Consider the following 18,025-nt stretch of genomic DNA (forward strand, 5'->3'; position numbering starts at 1 on the left):
GTGAGAAGCTTGTGGAAGGATACCCAAAACATGTGATCCAAGTTAAACAATTTAAAGGCAATGCTACCAAATACTACCAAATATAAAGTAGTGATCCTAACTGACCTAAGACAGGGAATGTTTTCTATGATTAAATGTCAGGACTTGTGAAAAACTGAGTTTAAATGTATTTGGCTAAGGTGCATGTAAACTGCAGATTTCAACTGTAAATACATTTTATTGAAAAAGACGCTATCAAATGCTCTCCATGTTTAACAAATCGGGGTAACTAAAGTATTGCCAGAAAAGCTTAAGAAAAGCTTCTGGTCTGCACAACTGATGACTGTTGAATGTTGTTGCATGCGTCATTGAGTGTTGTTAAATTCACCGCTGATTGCTGAGGCTCGCGCCTACGAACACTGAGCTTTGCACAGAGAGCGCTCTGGTATTTCAGATGGTGAGACAATTTGATCAAAAATCAGTTAGAGGGCCAAAGAAGATTGGCGGGCTAGATTTGGCCCGCTGGCTGACAGTCGACTAGCCCTGTTGTAGATAAACCATTTTCTGGACAATCAGAGCTTTTTGGCTCTTCCAAAACAACTGATTATTGGAACAATAATATTTACTTTGATTGTCTGATAAGAGGCGTTTTACAGATTCTAAGCAGAGAGCCTCATGTCACTGTTTATTTTTGTGTCTAATATAAGCCACACTTTCAAATAACCTTCACAGACTGATATGAAACAACAAAAATAAATTATTAATAATAATAATAATAATAGTAGTAATAATAATAATAATAAACAGATTGATTAAACTAAGCCTCCAACATGTCAGCAAGAACAGTGGATAAATGTTTAGATTATTTGGAAGTATGAAAAGTGCTTGAATAAAACAAATAATATTTATGCATGCACTTCTGCTCATAAAATTACATGAGCGGAATAGTTCACCCAAACAAATTACACCTCTGACATCATTTACTCACCCTCACGTTGTTCCAAACTCATTAGACATTCTTAATCCATAAAGTCAGCAATCTTATTACAATTTAGGGAGTTAGTAATTGTAGTGGATAACTTTTTTTAAGTAACATACAATGTTTTAGAACAACATAAGGGTGAGTAAATGATGACAGTTTCATTTTGGGTGAACTCTCTCTTTTAGGATATGAAACAACAGCGAATGTACTTTTCATTTCTCTAAAGACTCGCAGTTCTGTTCACAGTAAATGTACGTCATCATTGAAGACTGGCTGATTTTATCTGGACATAAGTGAGAGTCTAGACATTAGGTCAGCATGGCCTGTGCTCTACCTTACATTAATGCGAGAGTTATCGAGTAAATATGCTATTATATGTTCGGCATTCCCATGACACCACCACCTCTAGCATCCTCTTTTCCAATTCGCAATACAGCTGCAAACTGACAAAACAACAGAAGACTTTTCTCAAGTGGCTGTTGGATTCCTGCATAAGGAAATAGACACAGAAGAACCGCGCCTAAAGGCCCGGGTATACTTAGTTTTGTTGGTCAACCATGTTGCTTTTCAAAGTATAATATTTGGACTGCGAGCGATTGCGCACTACGACTGTTTTTTGATACTCTTGTCAACGGCAGACGCATGCACTGACGATGCACACAGACGTGTTTGCGTGTCAAGAAAATCTGGGCCGCACTTGGGCAGTCCATACAGACTGTGCTGATGATGAAATTTGCATCACACATGCGGTGCAGCAGCTTAATGCGCAAAAGACATGTTAACTAAAAGGAATTCACACCAAAATGAAAATCTGTCATTATTTACTCATTCTCATGATGTTCTCAATTCTAGGGTAGGGGTGGGAAATATACAGTACCTGTTAAATTGATATATGGTTAGAAATGTAAACTGTATGAATTTTCGATTATCATTTCTATCACAATAATGCAAAATGCTGCCACATGGTTGGGAATGCGTGTTCCGTGGTTACTTAAAGGAATATTCAGAGTTCAATACAATTAAGCTCAATCGACAGCATTTGTGGCATAATGTTGATTTCCACAAAAAAATTATTTCAACTCGTCCATCTTTTTCTTTCAAAAAACACTGTTACAGTGAGGCACTTACAATGGAAGTCAATGGGGCCAACACATAAATGTTAAAATACTCACCGTTTCAACAGTGATTTAAACAACTTTACAGCTCAAATAATAAACACGCTTTAACAGAATAATTAATGTGATTTTATACAATTATGAGCTTCACATTTCTGCCATTAAACCCTCCAAAAATTGGCCACACCCACTTCCATTGTAAGTGCATCACTGTAACCTCGATTTTATTTTTCAGTCATCAACATTTTGCCACAAATGCTGTCGATTGAGCTTAACTTGTACTGAACCCAGAATATTCCTTTAACATTTAAAAAGAAACTAATAAAAAGCACACAAACGAAAAGGGCTTCGCTCAGTCTTCCATCAAAATAAAAGCTTGACGCGTGAAACTGAAAGAAAACATTATGCCAGACATACAGTATATTTGGCTAGTATAGTAAAATGAAATATCCACTGTAATAATAATTTATGAATAGCTATTATATTAAGCAATGTCTCACAAGCAAGAATGCTGTTTTTAATCCATTCAATTATGATTCCATTTTATTTATTTTTTTACTTTAGACCGGTTTAAAATAAAAAATAATCTTTCAAGATGTAGTGTACAGAGAGGGGATTGTAATGCTGCATACAACAGCTGAATCTAGGGCTAATTCACCCAAAAATGAATATTCATTCGTACGTTTACTCACTCTCATGTCGTTTCAAACTTGTACGACAATTCCGGTAACACTTTACAGTAAGATTCCATTCGTTTACATTAGTTAATGCATTAGGAATCATTAACTAACAAATGTATTAAAAAAAAAATGTATTAGTATACATTGAAATTAACATTAACTAAGGTTAATAAATGCTTAATAAGTATTGTTCATTGTAAGGTCGTGTTAACTAATGTTGACAAATGGAACCTTATTGTAAGGTGTTACCCAAAATTTCTTCTGTGGAACACAAAAATGTTCACGCTGCTCTTTTCCATAAAACAAAAGTAGCGACCAGAGCTTTCCTTTCCTTAACTATGACATATTTGGGTAAACTATTCCTATGAGATAAATTATTCCTCTTAAGTAAACTGATGTACTATGAAAACTCTCAGATGTAAGGTTTTAATTCAATTGTTGATATCAGGAAGGGACGCATTTACTAGTAAGAAGTACGTAGCTATTGCACGCCCTTAAGATATGCAGAATATGAATTATAGATATCTACATTTCAATTTTCAGTAGTTAAAAAATGAATTCTTGATATTAGCAATTCGGTTTGCAATAGTAAAAACATTAATTCTTGATATGAAAAAAACGTCATTACTTAATTACCCATTCTTGATATAAAAAATGGAATTTAAACAAATTTTTTATATCTGTTACTGCATTTTCACTAGTGGAATTTCACAATGATCGAACATCCAATCCTATTCAAATGCAATTACAGATATCTACAGTATAATATCTGATATCTATAATATTTTGTATATCAGTAATCACATTGTTTCTAGTGCAAATGTCTAATTGAATTACACTAAAATAACAAAACAAAAATACTCATATACAGTATCTGTAAATATATAGATTTGGTAAGTGGATTTCAGATATCAATAAACTGAAGAGTAATTATATCCAGTACCATTTCAGACCATTCTGGCACCCTAGGCGAGATCCCTATTGGCGCCCCCATTGGGGTGGGGGCGGTCCTCTTTGGCGCCCTCCCAGCAGGTGGCGCCCTAAGCGACCGCCTAGTTCGCCTATGCCTAGAAACAGCCCTGATTATATCTCAAAAGGCTTTCCTATTACAATAAGTTACAATCGCATTACAGATATTTAAAATGTACATTATCACTAGTAAAAATCATCCCAGGTATCAAAAATGTGCATTTTTTGTTGTAATTCAATTGCTGATATCAGGAATGGACATTTTCACTAGTAACTACATAATTATTGCTATAAAAATGTATTAAAGAAATTGATTATAGATATCTGTAATTGCATTTTGAACATAAGTGAATGGCACATCGTTGTGAAATGCAGTTTGATATTAAAAACAAAGACGTTTTTTACAAGGTGAAACTCAATTTTTGATATCAAGAATTTGAGACTTCACTTAATTACTGATCAACAGTTTCACTAGTATTAATTCCATTGCTGATCTCAAGAATTAGCATTTTAATTAGTAAAAACTGATTTATAGATATCTATAATTCATATCCTGTACATAATGTCGAAAGGACTTGCGATACAAGTCTCTATGATATTATTCAGGTCCCTCCTTTAATGTACATCTATAGGATCTGTTTTATCATCCATCAGGCAAAAACGTAATGTCCGTGACCGCTTAGTAGTGTCATACCTCTCAAGATTCCTCATGATATGACCATAATTCATTTTTCATAATAATATATATTTAATAGGAAACATGCCTCTTGAAAGTGATTGTAAAACTGTACAGTTTGGCAAAGCTACAGACCACCTCTGGAGAGAACGGAGTTTGACAGATTTATTTTAATCTGTTTAACTCAGAAATATTTGCTGATGCCAAGTAAAAGCTTTAGACTTGCCGAGTTAAATGATAGTAAAATAAAAGAGAAAAAAGAAACATCAACAGACCTATGAGAGACCTCGGTTACAACAACAAATTGTTCTCACCATCGCTCAAATTTATTGCGGGCTTACTATGTAGGACTGCACACTGGCACGAGCTGAAATTTTAATAAGCACTGGTGCTGAGACAGCTTAATGTCAAGTTAAATTGCATGATGATTTGTAATCTGAAAAGAGAGGGTGGGCCAGAGGGGGCTGGATTTGCCCGTCCTCCCGCAGGTCACTATTTGTGTGTCCAGGGGGTGGAGTTAAAGGTCAGTACGCTCTGATATACTCACGGACAGTGAAAGGGAGGGCGGCCTGAGAGCTCAGAGGTCACACGCTAGGCGAGCATTACAATGAGGCCTGCCTAAAATGAGTTTACATACACAAAAACAAGAAAAAACAAATGCAATCTGCATTTGTATTCGACTCCGATATATAACATCTAGAGTTCACAAAAAGTAACTTGATGATGCAAGTAAACAACATTTCCCAGTGCAAAATTGTCATGGAAAAAATAAGGTGGAACAGAAAACCTTTAGAAGAAAACCGAGAGTTAATTTTGACTGTGTTTATGCAAAATAATTGTTTATTTTCAGCAGATTTACGTATATATCTGTTATGCTATCATTACATTTTATTTTATGCAATAATGTATATAATATATTATATAAAAATGCTGGTTGCTAGGGCCGTCTTGGTAATCGCTAGGGTACTGTTTGGTGGTTGCTAGGGCTTTCTATGGCAGTTGTTAAAGGAATGTTCCGGGTTCAATACAAGTTAAGCTCAATCACTGGCATTTGCAGCATAATAATGATTACCACAAAAAATTATTTCGGCATGTCCCTAATTTTGCGAGAAAAAAATAAAGTAAAAAAAATAAATAAAATCTGTGTAAAAACTAAACTCAGTGGGGCCAGTACATAAACATCTAAATACACAGAGTTTCAAAAGTTAAGCCACACGTTGTAATCATTTTAAATGTTGAAAGGTATAGTTCACCTAAAAATTAAAATTCTCTCCTCATTTACTCACCCTCATGCCATCCCATATGTGTATGACTTACTTTCTTCTGTAGAACACAAACATTTTTGGAAGAATATTTCAGGTTTGTAGGTCCATACAATGCAAGTGAATGGTGAACAGAACTTTGAAGCTACAAAAAGCACATAAAGGCAGCATAAAAGTTATCCGTACGACTCCAGTGGTTTAATCCATGTCTTCAGAAGCGATATGATAGGTGTGGGTGAGAAACAGATCAATATTTAAGTCATTTTTTACTGTAAATCTCCACTTTCACTTTCACTTCGAAAAGTCACATGTGGTGCCTGTTTAGTGGAGATTTTAAGTAAAAAAGAGATTTTGAGTAAAAAAAGCACTTAAATATTGATCTGTTTCTCACGCACACATATTATATCACTTCTGAAGACATGGATCATATGGATTATATTTATGTTTCCTTTAAGAGATTTTCTGAGCTTCAAAGTTCTGGTCACCATTCACTTGCATTGCATGGACCTACAGAGCTGAAATATTTTTCTAAAAATCTTTGTTTGTGCTCTGCTGTAGAAAGTAAGTCATACACATCTGGAATGACATGAGGGTGAGTAAATGATGAGAGAATTTTCATTTTTGGGTGAACTGTCCCTTTAAAATCATTTTAGTGTAATAAAAATCTCTGTTCTACATGACTGTAGGGTGATAAAATCGCAACTTTTGAGTCTTTACTGGCGTTGCGTCGTCATGTCAACAAGGATGTAATACTGGATATAACTTTACACAGAAAAGTTCAGAAAGCAATTTTACCACTGTAACACTTGGGACATTTGCCCTAGTGGCCACTAGAGGTAAAAGACTTTTAGTTTGAAGTTCTGTGTTTTCCTTCTTGTGTCTCTGTTCCTGATTCCTTCCTGATTGTCATCCCAGCTGTGTCTTGTTACCCTTGTTAGTTCTTGTGTGTATATATTGCCCTCCTGTTCTCTCTGTCTTTGTCAGTTGTTAACAATTCATGGATGTAACGATTTGTTTTGTTGTTTGTTGAGTTTTAATTAAAAAGCCTGCATATACAGTGCATCCGGAAAGTATTCACAGCGCTTCACTTTTTCCACATTTTGTTATGTTACGGCCTTTTTCCAAAATGGATTAAATTCATTATTTTCCTCAAAATTCTACAAACAATACCCCATAATGACAACGTGAAAGATGTTTGTTTGAAATCTTTGCAAATTTATTAAAAATGAAAAACGAAAAAAAATCACATGTACATACACTATATTGCCAAAAGTATTCGCTCATCTGCCTTTAGACACATATGAACTTAAGTGACATCCCATTCTTAATCCATAGGGTTTAATATGACGTTGGCCCACACTTTGCAGCTATAACAGCTTCAACTCTTCTGGGAAGGCTTTCCACAAGGTTTAGGAGTGTGTTTATGGGAATTTTTGACCATTCTTCAAGAAGCGCATTTGTGAGGTCAGACACTGATGTTGGACAAGAAGGCCTGGCTCGCAGTCTTCGCTCTAATTCATCCCAAAGGTGCTCTCTCGGGTTGAGGTCAGGACTCCGTGCAGGCCAGTCAAGTTCTTCCACACCAAACTCGCTCATCCATGTCTTTATGGACCTTGCTTTGTGCACTGGTGCGCAGTCATGTTGGAACAGGAAGGGGCCATCCCCAAACTGTTCCCACAAAGTTGGGAGCATGGAATTGTCCAAAATCTCTTGGTATGTTGAAGCATTCAGAGTTCTTTTCACTGGAACTAAGGGGCCAAGCCCAGCTCCTGAAAAACAACCCCACACCATAATCCCCCCTCCACCAAACTTCACAGTTGGCACAATGCAGTCAGACAAGTACCGTTCTCCTGGCAACCACCAAACCCAGACTCGTCCATCAGATTGCCAGATGGAGAAGCGTGATTCGTCACTCCAGAGAACGCGTCTCCACTGCTCTAGAGTCCAGTGGCGGCGTGCTTTACACCACTGCATCCGACGCTTTGCATTGCACTTGGTGATGTATGGCTTGGATGCAGCTGCACTCTACGGCCATGGAAACCCATTCCATGAAGCTCTCTACGCACTGTTCTTGAGCTAATCTGAAGGCCACATGAACTTTGGAGGTCTGTAGCGATTGACTCTGCAGAAAGTTGGCGACCTCTGCGCACTATGCGCCTCAGCATCCGCTGACCCTGCTCTGTCATTTTATGTGGCCTACCACTTCGTGGCTGAGTTGCTGTCATTCCCAATCGCTTCCACTTTGTTATAATACCACTGACAGTTGACTGTGGAATATTTAGTAGCGAGGAAATTTCACGACTGGACTTGTTGCACAGGTGGCATCCTATCACAGTACCACACTGGAATTCACTGAGCTCCTGAGAGCGGCCCATTCTTTCACAAATGTTTGTAGAAGCAGTCTGCATGCCTAGGTGCTTCATTTTATACACCTGTGGCCATGGAAGTGATTGGAACACCTGAATTAAATTATTTGGATGGGTGAGCGAATACTTTTGGCAATGTAGTGTAAGTATTCACAGCCTTTGCTCAATACTTTGTTGAAGCACCTTTGGCACCAATTACAGCCTCAAGTCTTTTTGAGTATGATGCTACAAGCTTGGCACATCTATTTTTGGGCAGTTTCTCCCATTCTTCTTTGCAGAACCTCTCAAGCTCCATCAGGTTGGATGGGGAGTGTCGGTGCACAGCCATTTTCAGATCTCTCCAGAGATGTTCAATCGGGTTCAAGTCTGGGCTCTGGCTGGGCCACTCAAGGACATTCACAGAATTGTCCTGGAGCCACTCCTTTGTTATCTTGGCTGTGTGCTTAGGGTTGTTGTCCTGTTGGAAGATGAACCTTCACCCCAGTCTGAGGTCCAGAGCGCTCTGGAGCAGGTTTTCATCAAGGATGTCTCTGTACATTGCTGCATTCATCTTTCCCTCGATCCTGACTAGTCTCCCAGTTCCTGCCGCTGAAAACATCCCCACAGCATGATGCTGCCACCACCATGCTTCACTGTAGGGATGGTATTGGCCAGGTGATGAACAGTGCCTGGTTTCCTCCAGACATGACGCTTGCCATTCAGGCCAAAGAGTTCAATCTTTGTTTCTCATGGTCTGAGAGTCCTTCAGGTGCCTTTTGGCAAACTCCAAGTGGGCTGTCAAGTGCCTTTTACTGAGGAGTGGCTTCCGTCTGGCCACTCTACCGTACAGGCCTGATTGGTGGAGTGCTGCAGAGATGGTTGTTCTTCTGGAAGGTTCTCCTCTCTCCACAGAGAAATGCTGGAGCTCTGTCAGAGTGACCATCAGGTTCTTGGTCACCTCCCTGACTAAGGCCCTTCTCCCCCGATCGCTCAGTTTGGCCAGGCAGCCAGCTCTAGGAAGAGTCCTGGTGGTTCCAAACTTCTTCCATTTACGGATGATGGAGGCCACTGTACTCATTGGGACCTTCAATGCAGCAGAAATTTTTCTGTACCCTTCCCCAGATCTGTGCCTCGATACAATCCTGTCTCGGAGGTCTACAGACAATTCCTTGGACTTCATGGTTTGGTTTGTGCTCTGACATGCACTGTTAACTGTGGGACCTTATATAGACAGGTGTGTGCCTTTCCAAATCATGTCCAATCAACTGAATTTACCACAGGTGGACTCCAATCAAGTTGTAGAAACACCTCAAGATGATCAGTGGAAACAGGATGCACCTGAGCTCAATTTTGAGTGTCATGGCAAAAGCTGTGAATACTTATGTACATGTGATTTTTTTCGTTTTTTATTTTTAATAAATTTGCAAAGATTTCAAACAAACTTCTTTCACGTTATCATTATGGGGTATTGTTTGTAGAATTTTGAGGAAAATAATGAATTTAATCCATTTTGGAATAAGGCTGTAGCATAACTAAATGTGGAAAAAGTGAAGCGCTGTGAATACTTTCCGGATGCACTGTAGATCCTCCTTCTCACGCCTCGTTCCTGCAAACGTCACAGAACAACTGACCGATCCTATGGATTTAGCGGCTTTTTCACTTTTTGATCAAACAAGGAGTGGGGACCATCGAGCAATATACCGAGCAGTTCTGTGGTCTCGCCCAAGTTCTCCATTGGGGAGATATTGAACTCAAGGACTGCTATCGGTTCAGACTTAATGAGCCTGTGAAATCCTGTCTGCTAGGAGGCAGATGTGAACTTTCCTTGGTCTAATTCATTGACTATGCATTGAGGCTCACATTCTCCTCGCCCATGCCTGCCACGGTCAACGAGCCAGCTCCTGAAGCCTCGTCCGTCCCAGAGCCAGCGCCTGAAGCCTCATCCGTCCCAGAGCTAGCGCCTGAAGCCTCGACCGTCCCAGAGCCAGCGCCTGAAGCCTCGACCGTCCCAGAGCCAGCGCCTGAAGCCTCGACCGTCCCAGAGCTAGAAGAGGAGGAGGAGGAGAAGGAGGAGGAGGAGGGTCCCTACTCTCCAGTCGCAGCCTGCACTCTCGACCACGGAAGTCGTTCCCCTGTCGCTACCTGTGCCCTCGACCACGGAAGTCGTTCCCCTGTCGCTGCCTGTGCCCACGACCACGGAAGTCGTCCCCGTCACTGCCTGTGCCCACGACCGCGGAGGTCGTTCCCGTCACTGCCTGTGCCCACGACCACGGAGGTCGTCCCCATCACTGCCTGTGCCCACGACTGCGGAGGTCGTTCCCGTCACTGCCTGTGCCCACGGCCACGGAGGTCATTCCCCTGTCACTGCCAGTGCCCACGGCCACGGAGGTCGTTCCCCTGTCACTACCAGTGCCCACGGCCACGGAGGTCGTTCCCCTGTCACTGCCAGTGCCCACGGCCGCGGAGGTCATTCCCCTATCACTGCCAGTGCCCACGGCCACGGAGGTCGTTCCCGTCACTACCAGTGCCCACGGCCATGGAGGTCGTTCCCGTCACTGCCAGTGCCCACGGCCTCGGAGGTCGTTCCCGTCACTTCCAGTGCCCACGGCCGCAGAGGTCATTCCCCTGTCACTGCCTGTGCTCACGACCACGGAGGTCATACCCCTGCCGCTGCCAGCGCTCACGGCCATGGAGGCCGTTCCCTTGACACTGCCTGTGCTCACGGCCACAGAGATCGTTCCCCTTTTACTGGCAATGCCCACGGCCACGGAGGTTGTTTCTGTCACTGCCTGTGCTCACGGCAACGGTGGATGTCAACGAGGCTGTCCAGTTCCCAGAGGCAGTTGACGAGTCCATCCATCCCCTGATGACTTTCGAGCCTGGTCGGTCCCCTGTGACCGTCGACGATCCTGTCACCAGAAGCCGTCGACCAGTCTGTTGCTCAATCCAGTGGTATCCTGTCAGAAACAAGCTACCAGTCTGCTGACCCCTGTCCAGCGAGCATTAGGAGCTGCTCCTTAAATGGAGGGGTCTCTGCAACACTAGGGACATTTGCCCTAGCGGCCACTAGAGGTTGCTAGGAGAACTAAGACTCTTAGTTTTAAGGTCTGTGTTTTCCTTCTTGTGTCTCTTTTCCTGATTCCTTCCCTGATTGTCTTCCCAGCTGTGTCTTGTTACCCTTGTTATTTATTGTATACATATTGCCCTCTGTCTTTGTAAGTTAACCTTTCATGGATGTAACGGTTTGTTCTGTTGTCTTGTTTTGAGTTCCTTATGTTTATTTCTCTGAGTTTTAATTAAAAAGCCTGCATATAGATCCTCCTTCTCAAGCCTCTTTCCTGCAAAAGTTACAACCATAGTAAAATCATGTTAATACGTATAATGTTTACATCTGTAGCTAGCTATACTTTTGAAACTATGTGCATTTTAACGTTTATGAACTGGTCCTGTTCACTTCCAATGTAAGTGCCTTGTTGTAACCACTTTTTTCTTTCTTTTTTAAATAAACATATCAGAATAGATAATCAGCATAATGCCACAAATGCTGTTGACTGAGCTTAACTTGTACTGAACCAAGGCCGGAACATTTCATTAAGGTGTTCTGGATTGTTTCAAGGCCAAAACTGTTGCTAGAGGGCTGCTATTTCTGCATTCTGAAAGGTTGCAAGCTTGTTTGTATAGCATGCCAAGTCAAAAGAGCACCCTCAAGTTTTGGGCAGAGTAAAGAATAAGCAATGAGAGTAGTGATGTGTTCTTAAAGGAATAGTTCACCCTTATATTAAAAATTCTCTCATCATTTACTCACCCTCATGTCATCCCAGATGAAAATGACTTTCTTTCTTTTGCAGAACACAAACGAAGATTTTTAGAAGAATATCTCAGCTCTGCAGGTCCATATAATGCCAGTGAACGGTGACCAAAACTTTGAAGCTCCAAAAAGCACACAAAGGCAGCATAAAAGTAATCCACACAACTCCAGTGGTTTAATCCATGTGCTTTTTATTTCTGAAAGTGAGCATCCTTGCTTCCTTTCCTAGTTTCCTAACTCTTCCCTCTGAGGTAACGAGGAAAGAATGCAAGGAAAGGAAACAAGGGAGCAGGAATCCAAGCAAGCTGTATTTGTAAAATAAAACGTCCTGCTCACTCACGCGTCACATCAACATGGCATCTGTGTCCAGCTGCATTATGCTGTTATGTTGTTGTAAATTGATTAATTTATATTTTTATAATAAAACCTAATAATTCAACATGCACTGTTGAAGTATATGACAATTATGGCTTATTTAAACCGCAAAGGAGAAACATGAATTTGAAACTTTTGTGCGAGATATGAAGGGGGAGGAGAATTTATGTGAGCGTCAGGTGCTTAGAACAAAAAGTCTTCCGCATAGGATGTTCCTTGGCTTCCTTGCTCAAGCAACCTCAGGAAGCTTCCTCCGTCCTCGATCCTTCATAATGCCGGACTTTGATTGGTTTCCGGGTCACAAGCTGGAGGACGGAGGAGCGAGGAAACGAGGATGCACAATTAAAAATATTAAAAATCATCCCAAGTCTTCAGAAGCAATCCAGTTGGTTTTGGGTGAGAACAGACCAAAATACAACTCCTTTTTCACTATAAATCTTGACATCAGCAGTCTCCTTGGCGATCATGATTTCAAGCTTGATTACACTTCCTAGTGCCATCTAGTGCTCTGCGAATGCTTTAAGCGCTAGGAAGTGTAATCGAGCTTCAAATCATGATAGTGCCTAGAAACTGCAATGGCAAGATTTATAGTGAATAAGGAGATATATTTTGGTCTGTTCTCACCCAAAACCAACTGGATCGCTTCAGAAGACATGGATTAAACCACTGGAGTCTTATGGATTACTTTTATGCTGAAAAAAGTTCTGGTCACCATTCACTTGTATTGTATGGACCTACAGAGCTGAAATATTCTTCTAAAAATCTTCATTTGTGTTCTGCAGAAGAAAGAAAGTCATTCACATCTGGGATGGCATGAGGGTAAGTAAATGATTCATTTTTGGGTGAGCTATCCCTTTAGGCTAGTACCACTAATAAAGATAATATACAGTATCTAAATGCATTACTCGCCACAAAAACGGGGAAAAGTACCATTTGTAGTAATGCGGATTCAAAGGCTAAAACCAGCCCAAGATGGTTTGCTGGTCTTAGCTGGTCTCCCAGTGGAGTCAGGCTGGTCTTTGGCTGGTTTGAGAGTGGGTTTGGGCACTTGGCAACTGGTCATGCTGGGCTTAGACCACCGAAGACCATCTTAGACCAGCTAAAACCACACTAGGTTGGTTTAAGATGTGATCCAGCTTGGTGTGCAATTGCAAACAGACAATAAACACTTAAACCTAAAAATAACACATTTTTGTATTATTACAGCTCCTACTATCACCATGCCATGCACAGGTGCCAATAACCTTTGTTTTCTGTCACATGCTTACTTTCGTCCTTCCATTTATCATGTAGTTTCCCAGTTTTCCATTGCAATGCCTGACCAGGTCATCCATAAGATTCATCAAGAACCGTATCTTCTCACATCCAGATTCCTTGCCCTCAATCCAGGTGATTTGATCCCCCCTTATGTCCTTAGAAGAGTCACTTTTCTGACTCACCAGCTGTCCATCAGTGAATTTGCCAGTCTGATGAAGAGCTTTCACGTCCTCTAGGATGGACAGTCCAATGTCTTCACCCAGAAAGTTGTCCACTACACAAATACCATGTTTGTTCATGCATGGAACTATATAATCAGTGGCCAGTTTTTGTGGTTGGGATTTGAATGGGGTGTTTTTGCTGTCAGTCTCTGAACTTTGGGATCTGGTGATCAAATCTTTCCCATCTGGATCCAAGACAGGTTTCTCCGGCTGTTGTGGAGCTTGTTGTTCAATCTTGTTCTTGTCAGACTCTCTACATGTGAGTTTGTGTTTTTTCCAATGTTGTTTTTGATGTTCCTTGCTGCAGTAGAAGGAAATCCTGCACCGACCGCACTTCAGAAGGTTTTCCATCTTGCCACACAGCTCGCAGTACTGTTTATCCCGCTCCGCGTCCAGACTCGTGGCGCATCGGTCCATGCTCGAGCTTGCGTGCTGCTGTCCCTTTAAATCCAGACTCGCTCCACGTGTTCCTGCCCTTTCAGCTGATAACTTTCACGCACAACCCGTCAGCTTCGACAAACGCATCGAAACGTCTCATCACACGCCAATATTCCGCCTCTTCCCGTCAAATAAACGGTTTATGGGTACGGGTTCGTGCTCGTGCCCTGCGAGCTCCATCCCGCTGAGGCGAGGCGCTCCTCCTCGCGCGTGGTTGTGTTTGCTCTGCGTTCGGCACAAACCAAACCTCTGACGTCAGAACAGAAAGGCGTGGCTGGGGGTGGGGGGGAGGCATAAATACAACCCGCCTCATCATCTCATTCATTCATTCACACAGATAGTAATAGGGGCGTGAGCATCGACGTTTACTTATTTATTTTTTAAAACCCTTGTGCGACCTTCGGGACATTTTTGTCTTTTTAATTATTATTATTTATTTTATTTTTTTGTAATGCCAATGGCATAAATTTTGCCAGAGGTGTGTATTTTTGGGAGAATTTTGATATATTTCAACCTCAGTTCCTAAAAATACATCTATAATACACTGTGTACACCAAAATAGTTACACCCAGGACCTCCAGGACAAAAAATGTCCCCATTGAAACCCATTAAAACTGCAATATTTGATCCCAGTGCCATTAAAGCATAAAATCATGACTTCTATGATATTATGCTTTCATTCCGGAGCACTGGCTTCAAAATGTATTTATTTTTTAATATTATCCACCAGATGGCGCCATTTTTCTCATGTTTAGCCTATGGAGCAAATACATGCTTTTTTCCTATTTTCTGTATGCTGTATTATAGGGCACTGCAGGCCAATTTATTAAATGATGCAGCTAAAATTGTGTGTGTGTGTGTTGGTATGGATGTCAGAGTGTGTTTGGTATGTGTGTGTATTGAGAAATGTGTATATGTGTGTGTGTGTGTGTGTGGGCAGATTTAAGTGGTATACAAGGACTTTTTTTTTTAGGTTACAAACTGGTAATTACAAGGGTATTATGTTATAAATGTGGTTTGTGAGGACATTTCTAGTGACCCCATAATTTATTTCGCTTAAAAAACATACTAAAGATGTTTTATTGAAAATGTAAAAATGCAAAAAGGTTTCTGTGAGGGTTAGGTTTAGGGGTAGGGTTAGGGTTAGGGGATATAATCTATAGTTTGTGCAGTATAAAAATCATTATGTCTATGGAGAGTCTTCATAATGATAGCTGCACCAACATTTGTGTGTGTGTGTGTGTGTGTGTGTGTGAAAAACAACAGTGGCATTATGTAAACATACTGGCATTTAAAGAGTTAAAATCTGAAAATAAATGAATATTTGGTAGTTATGATCCAGACTGATGTTGGTTAAAAAATCAGTGAAAAGTCAGTGAAAGTGGAAAATAATATTAATATATAATATTTTTATGGTAGTTTTTTGACAGGACATTTTTGTCCTCTAAGGTCCTGAGTGTTTTTTTTTTGTTTTGTTTTTTTTTGTTGTTGTTGTTGTTGTTGTTGTTGTTTTAATCTGACACTGCACAAACAGATAATAATGCATCAAAAATCAATGTTGTTGCTAATCATTGACATATCCCAGACAGTGATAATCCAAAAAAAAAAAAAAAAAAAATATTTCCCCTCATCATTTAGTATATGGAAAATAATTCTTTGTTTATATGATGCAACAGTGGCATCATATAAACAAACTGGTTTAAAGGGTTAAAATACTGAAAATGAATGTTTTTTTTTTATTGACGCACAAGGGTTAAGTAACATTTGTCGCTTTCAGAAAGACGTTGGCATGTTAATTATCCCTTTTGTTGGCAATATGTGACCTAATAAGTAAGATTTTAGAGAACAAACAAAGGTTGCAGCCTTTTAGCAATATCTCAGGAATATATTCAATTCATGATCTTACACCTGCAACATTAATTTATTAACATCTTAACAACATTAACAGTACTCGATCTGAACTAAAACGCAATACATTTCTTTCTTTGTTATTATTATTATTATTATTATTATTATTATTATTATTACTGAAACTGTTGTGCATGCACATAATATTTAATTTTAGTTGCAACCCTCAGGTTGAGCAGGTAGACTATAAAGGAACAGAAACCATGCCTTTTCTAAAGATTTAACAACGTCAAATATACACTCAGAAGAAGAAGAAGAAACAAATGGTAAGATGTTTGTTTTGACATTAAACTGTAAATATAAAGGCAACAAGGGGGGTCTTTCCCCCCAGAACCTAAATAATAAGTAATAAGTGTACTGTAAGTGATGCTGGATGAATGTGTCTACTAATTAAATGAACACATGCAAGCAACATTTAACACTGGATTCATATTCTCAGTTGTGATGGCAAAAGGCATTAGTTGCCATGCAAGCAAAAATATTATAAGACAGCAATAAAATAGACTTGTCCTTTCATCAACAGACATAAGAAAATGTATTTTGTTGCCCACTGCCCCCTGTAGGTCATCTGACTGGTGCGAGGAGCACACTGGCACTCATTCAGACAGTGAGGAGGCACTGAGCGGCACGTACACAGTTGGCATGAATCCTTCAGGCGAAGGTTCACAGAGAGAAACAGTAATCTGATATATGTGCAATCAAAGAAGAGTGACTCTCAACTACACATTGACAATACTCCTCTCTCTCTCTGTGTGTGTGTGTGTGTGTGTGTGTGTGTGTGTGTGTGTGTGTGTGTGTGTGAGTGAGTGAGAGAGAGATTGTGTGTATGTCTATAAAAAGCATTTGACAATGTGAACATTTTATGTCAATAAAGTTTCTTAAATCACGAGAGAGCCTGCAGAAAAAAAAAAAACATGAAATTCCAACCACAAAAATGTATAGCCTACCAAAAAGTATCATGGTTTTACCATGTTTTTGTTTTGTTATTTTTTAAACATTTACCACAGTTCTGCCATGTATTTGTAACGTCATACACCATTGTACTATCATGGTATACTTTGAAGTACCTTGGAGTACCATGTAAATACTAGTTTGTGAATATGGTTCATATAGTTTATATCATTTAGTACGGTATATCAAAATACAATGGTATTACCTTCTGATACCATCTCTGTATCATGCCACTGCCACCGCATTATTGGTCGAAAAAATCCTAAAGGAATGCTGATGGAATTTCTAGCATACTTTGGAACCAATATTGATCAAACAAGAATCCTCTAAGAATTAGATGAGACCTACGTAATTAATCTGAAATAAACTTACACTTTTTTAAATAAATAAAATCAGGATTTTAGTTGATCCAGTTTGATCTTACCTTATAAGTTTGATCCCATAATGACTGGTTCTGAACCAAAACAGCAATTCCATTACCTGTTTTTTTAGGTTTTGTTTTTGACAAGAAATTGTACAATTATGCATTTGGCAGGCACTTCTACTGAAAACACTTGCAGTGCATTCAAGGCATCGGCTTCCTACTTTTTACCAATATACAGTGCATCCGGAAAGTATTCACAGCGCTTCACTTTTTCCACATTTTGTTATGTTACAGCCTTATTCCAAAATGGATTAAATTCATTATTTTCCTCAATTCTACAAACAATACCCCATAATGACAACGTGAAAGTAGTTTGTTTGAAATCTTTGCAAATGTATTTAAAAAAAAAAAAATTATAAATATTCACAGCCTTTGCTCAATACTTTGTTGAAGCACCTTTGGCACCAATTACAGCCTCAAGTCTTTTTGAGTATGATGCTACAAGCTTGGCACACCTATTTTTGGGCAGTTTTTCCCATTCTTTTTTGCAGGACCTCTCAAGCTCCATCAGGTTGGATGGGGAGCGTCTGTGCACAGCCATTTTCAGATCTCTCCAGAGATGTTCAATCGGGTTCAAGTCTGGGTTCTGGCTGGGCCACTCAAGGACATTCACAGAGTTGTCCCGTAGCCACTCC

General features: G+C 40.0%; 2 protein-coding genes across 3 annotated transcripts in view; one reads left to right on the forward strand and one right to left on the reverse strand.

The window, feature by feature from the left end:
* The window catches only part of LOC127414395 (keratinocyte proline-rich protein-like), a 401,795-nt gene extending 390,455 nt beyond the window's left edge, over positions 1-11,340 (forward strand). Inside the window, exons 1-2 of one of the 2 annotated variants that reach the window (XM_051652403.1) lie at positions 6,966-10,396; positions 10,436-11,340. In XM_051652403.1, coding sequence (XP_051508363.1) covers positions 9,882-10,396; positions 10,436-10,715 — 795 coding nt within the window. In that variant the 5' untranslated portion in view covers positions 6,966-9,881 and the 3' untranslated portion in view covers positions 10,716-11,340. Of the gene's footprint in view, positions 1-6,965 lie in introns of those variants that run through there. The other variant, XM_051652401.1, reaches the window with a different exon arrangement.
* LOC127414388 (egl nine homolog 1-like) overlaps positions 1-14,330 on the reverse strand; it is a 37,280-nt gene extending 22,950 nt beyond the window's left edge. The window contains exon 1 of the mRNA XM_051652391.1: positions 13,460-14,330. Coding sequence (XP_051508351.1) covers positions 13,460-14,086 — 627 coding nt within the window. The 5' untranslated portion in view covers positions 14,087-14,330. The remainder of the gene's footprint in view (positions 1-13,459) is intronic.
* Positions 14,331-18,025: the final 3,695 nt, after the last annotated feature.

This window comes from Myxocyprinus asiaticus, chromosome 23 (genome assembly GCF_019703515.2).
Source record: "Myxocyprinus asiaticus isolate MX2 ecotype Aquarium Trade chromosome 23, UBuf_Myxa_2, whole genome shotgun sequence".
Classification (NCBI taxonomy): Eukaryota; Metazoa; Chordata; class Actinopteri; order Cypriniformes; family Catostomidae; genus Myxocyprinus; species Myxocyprinus asiaticus.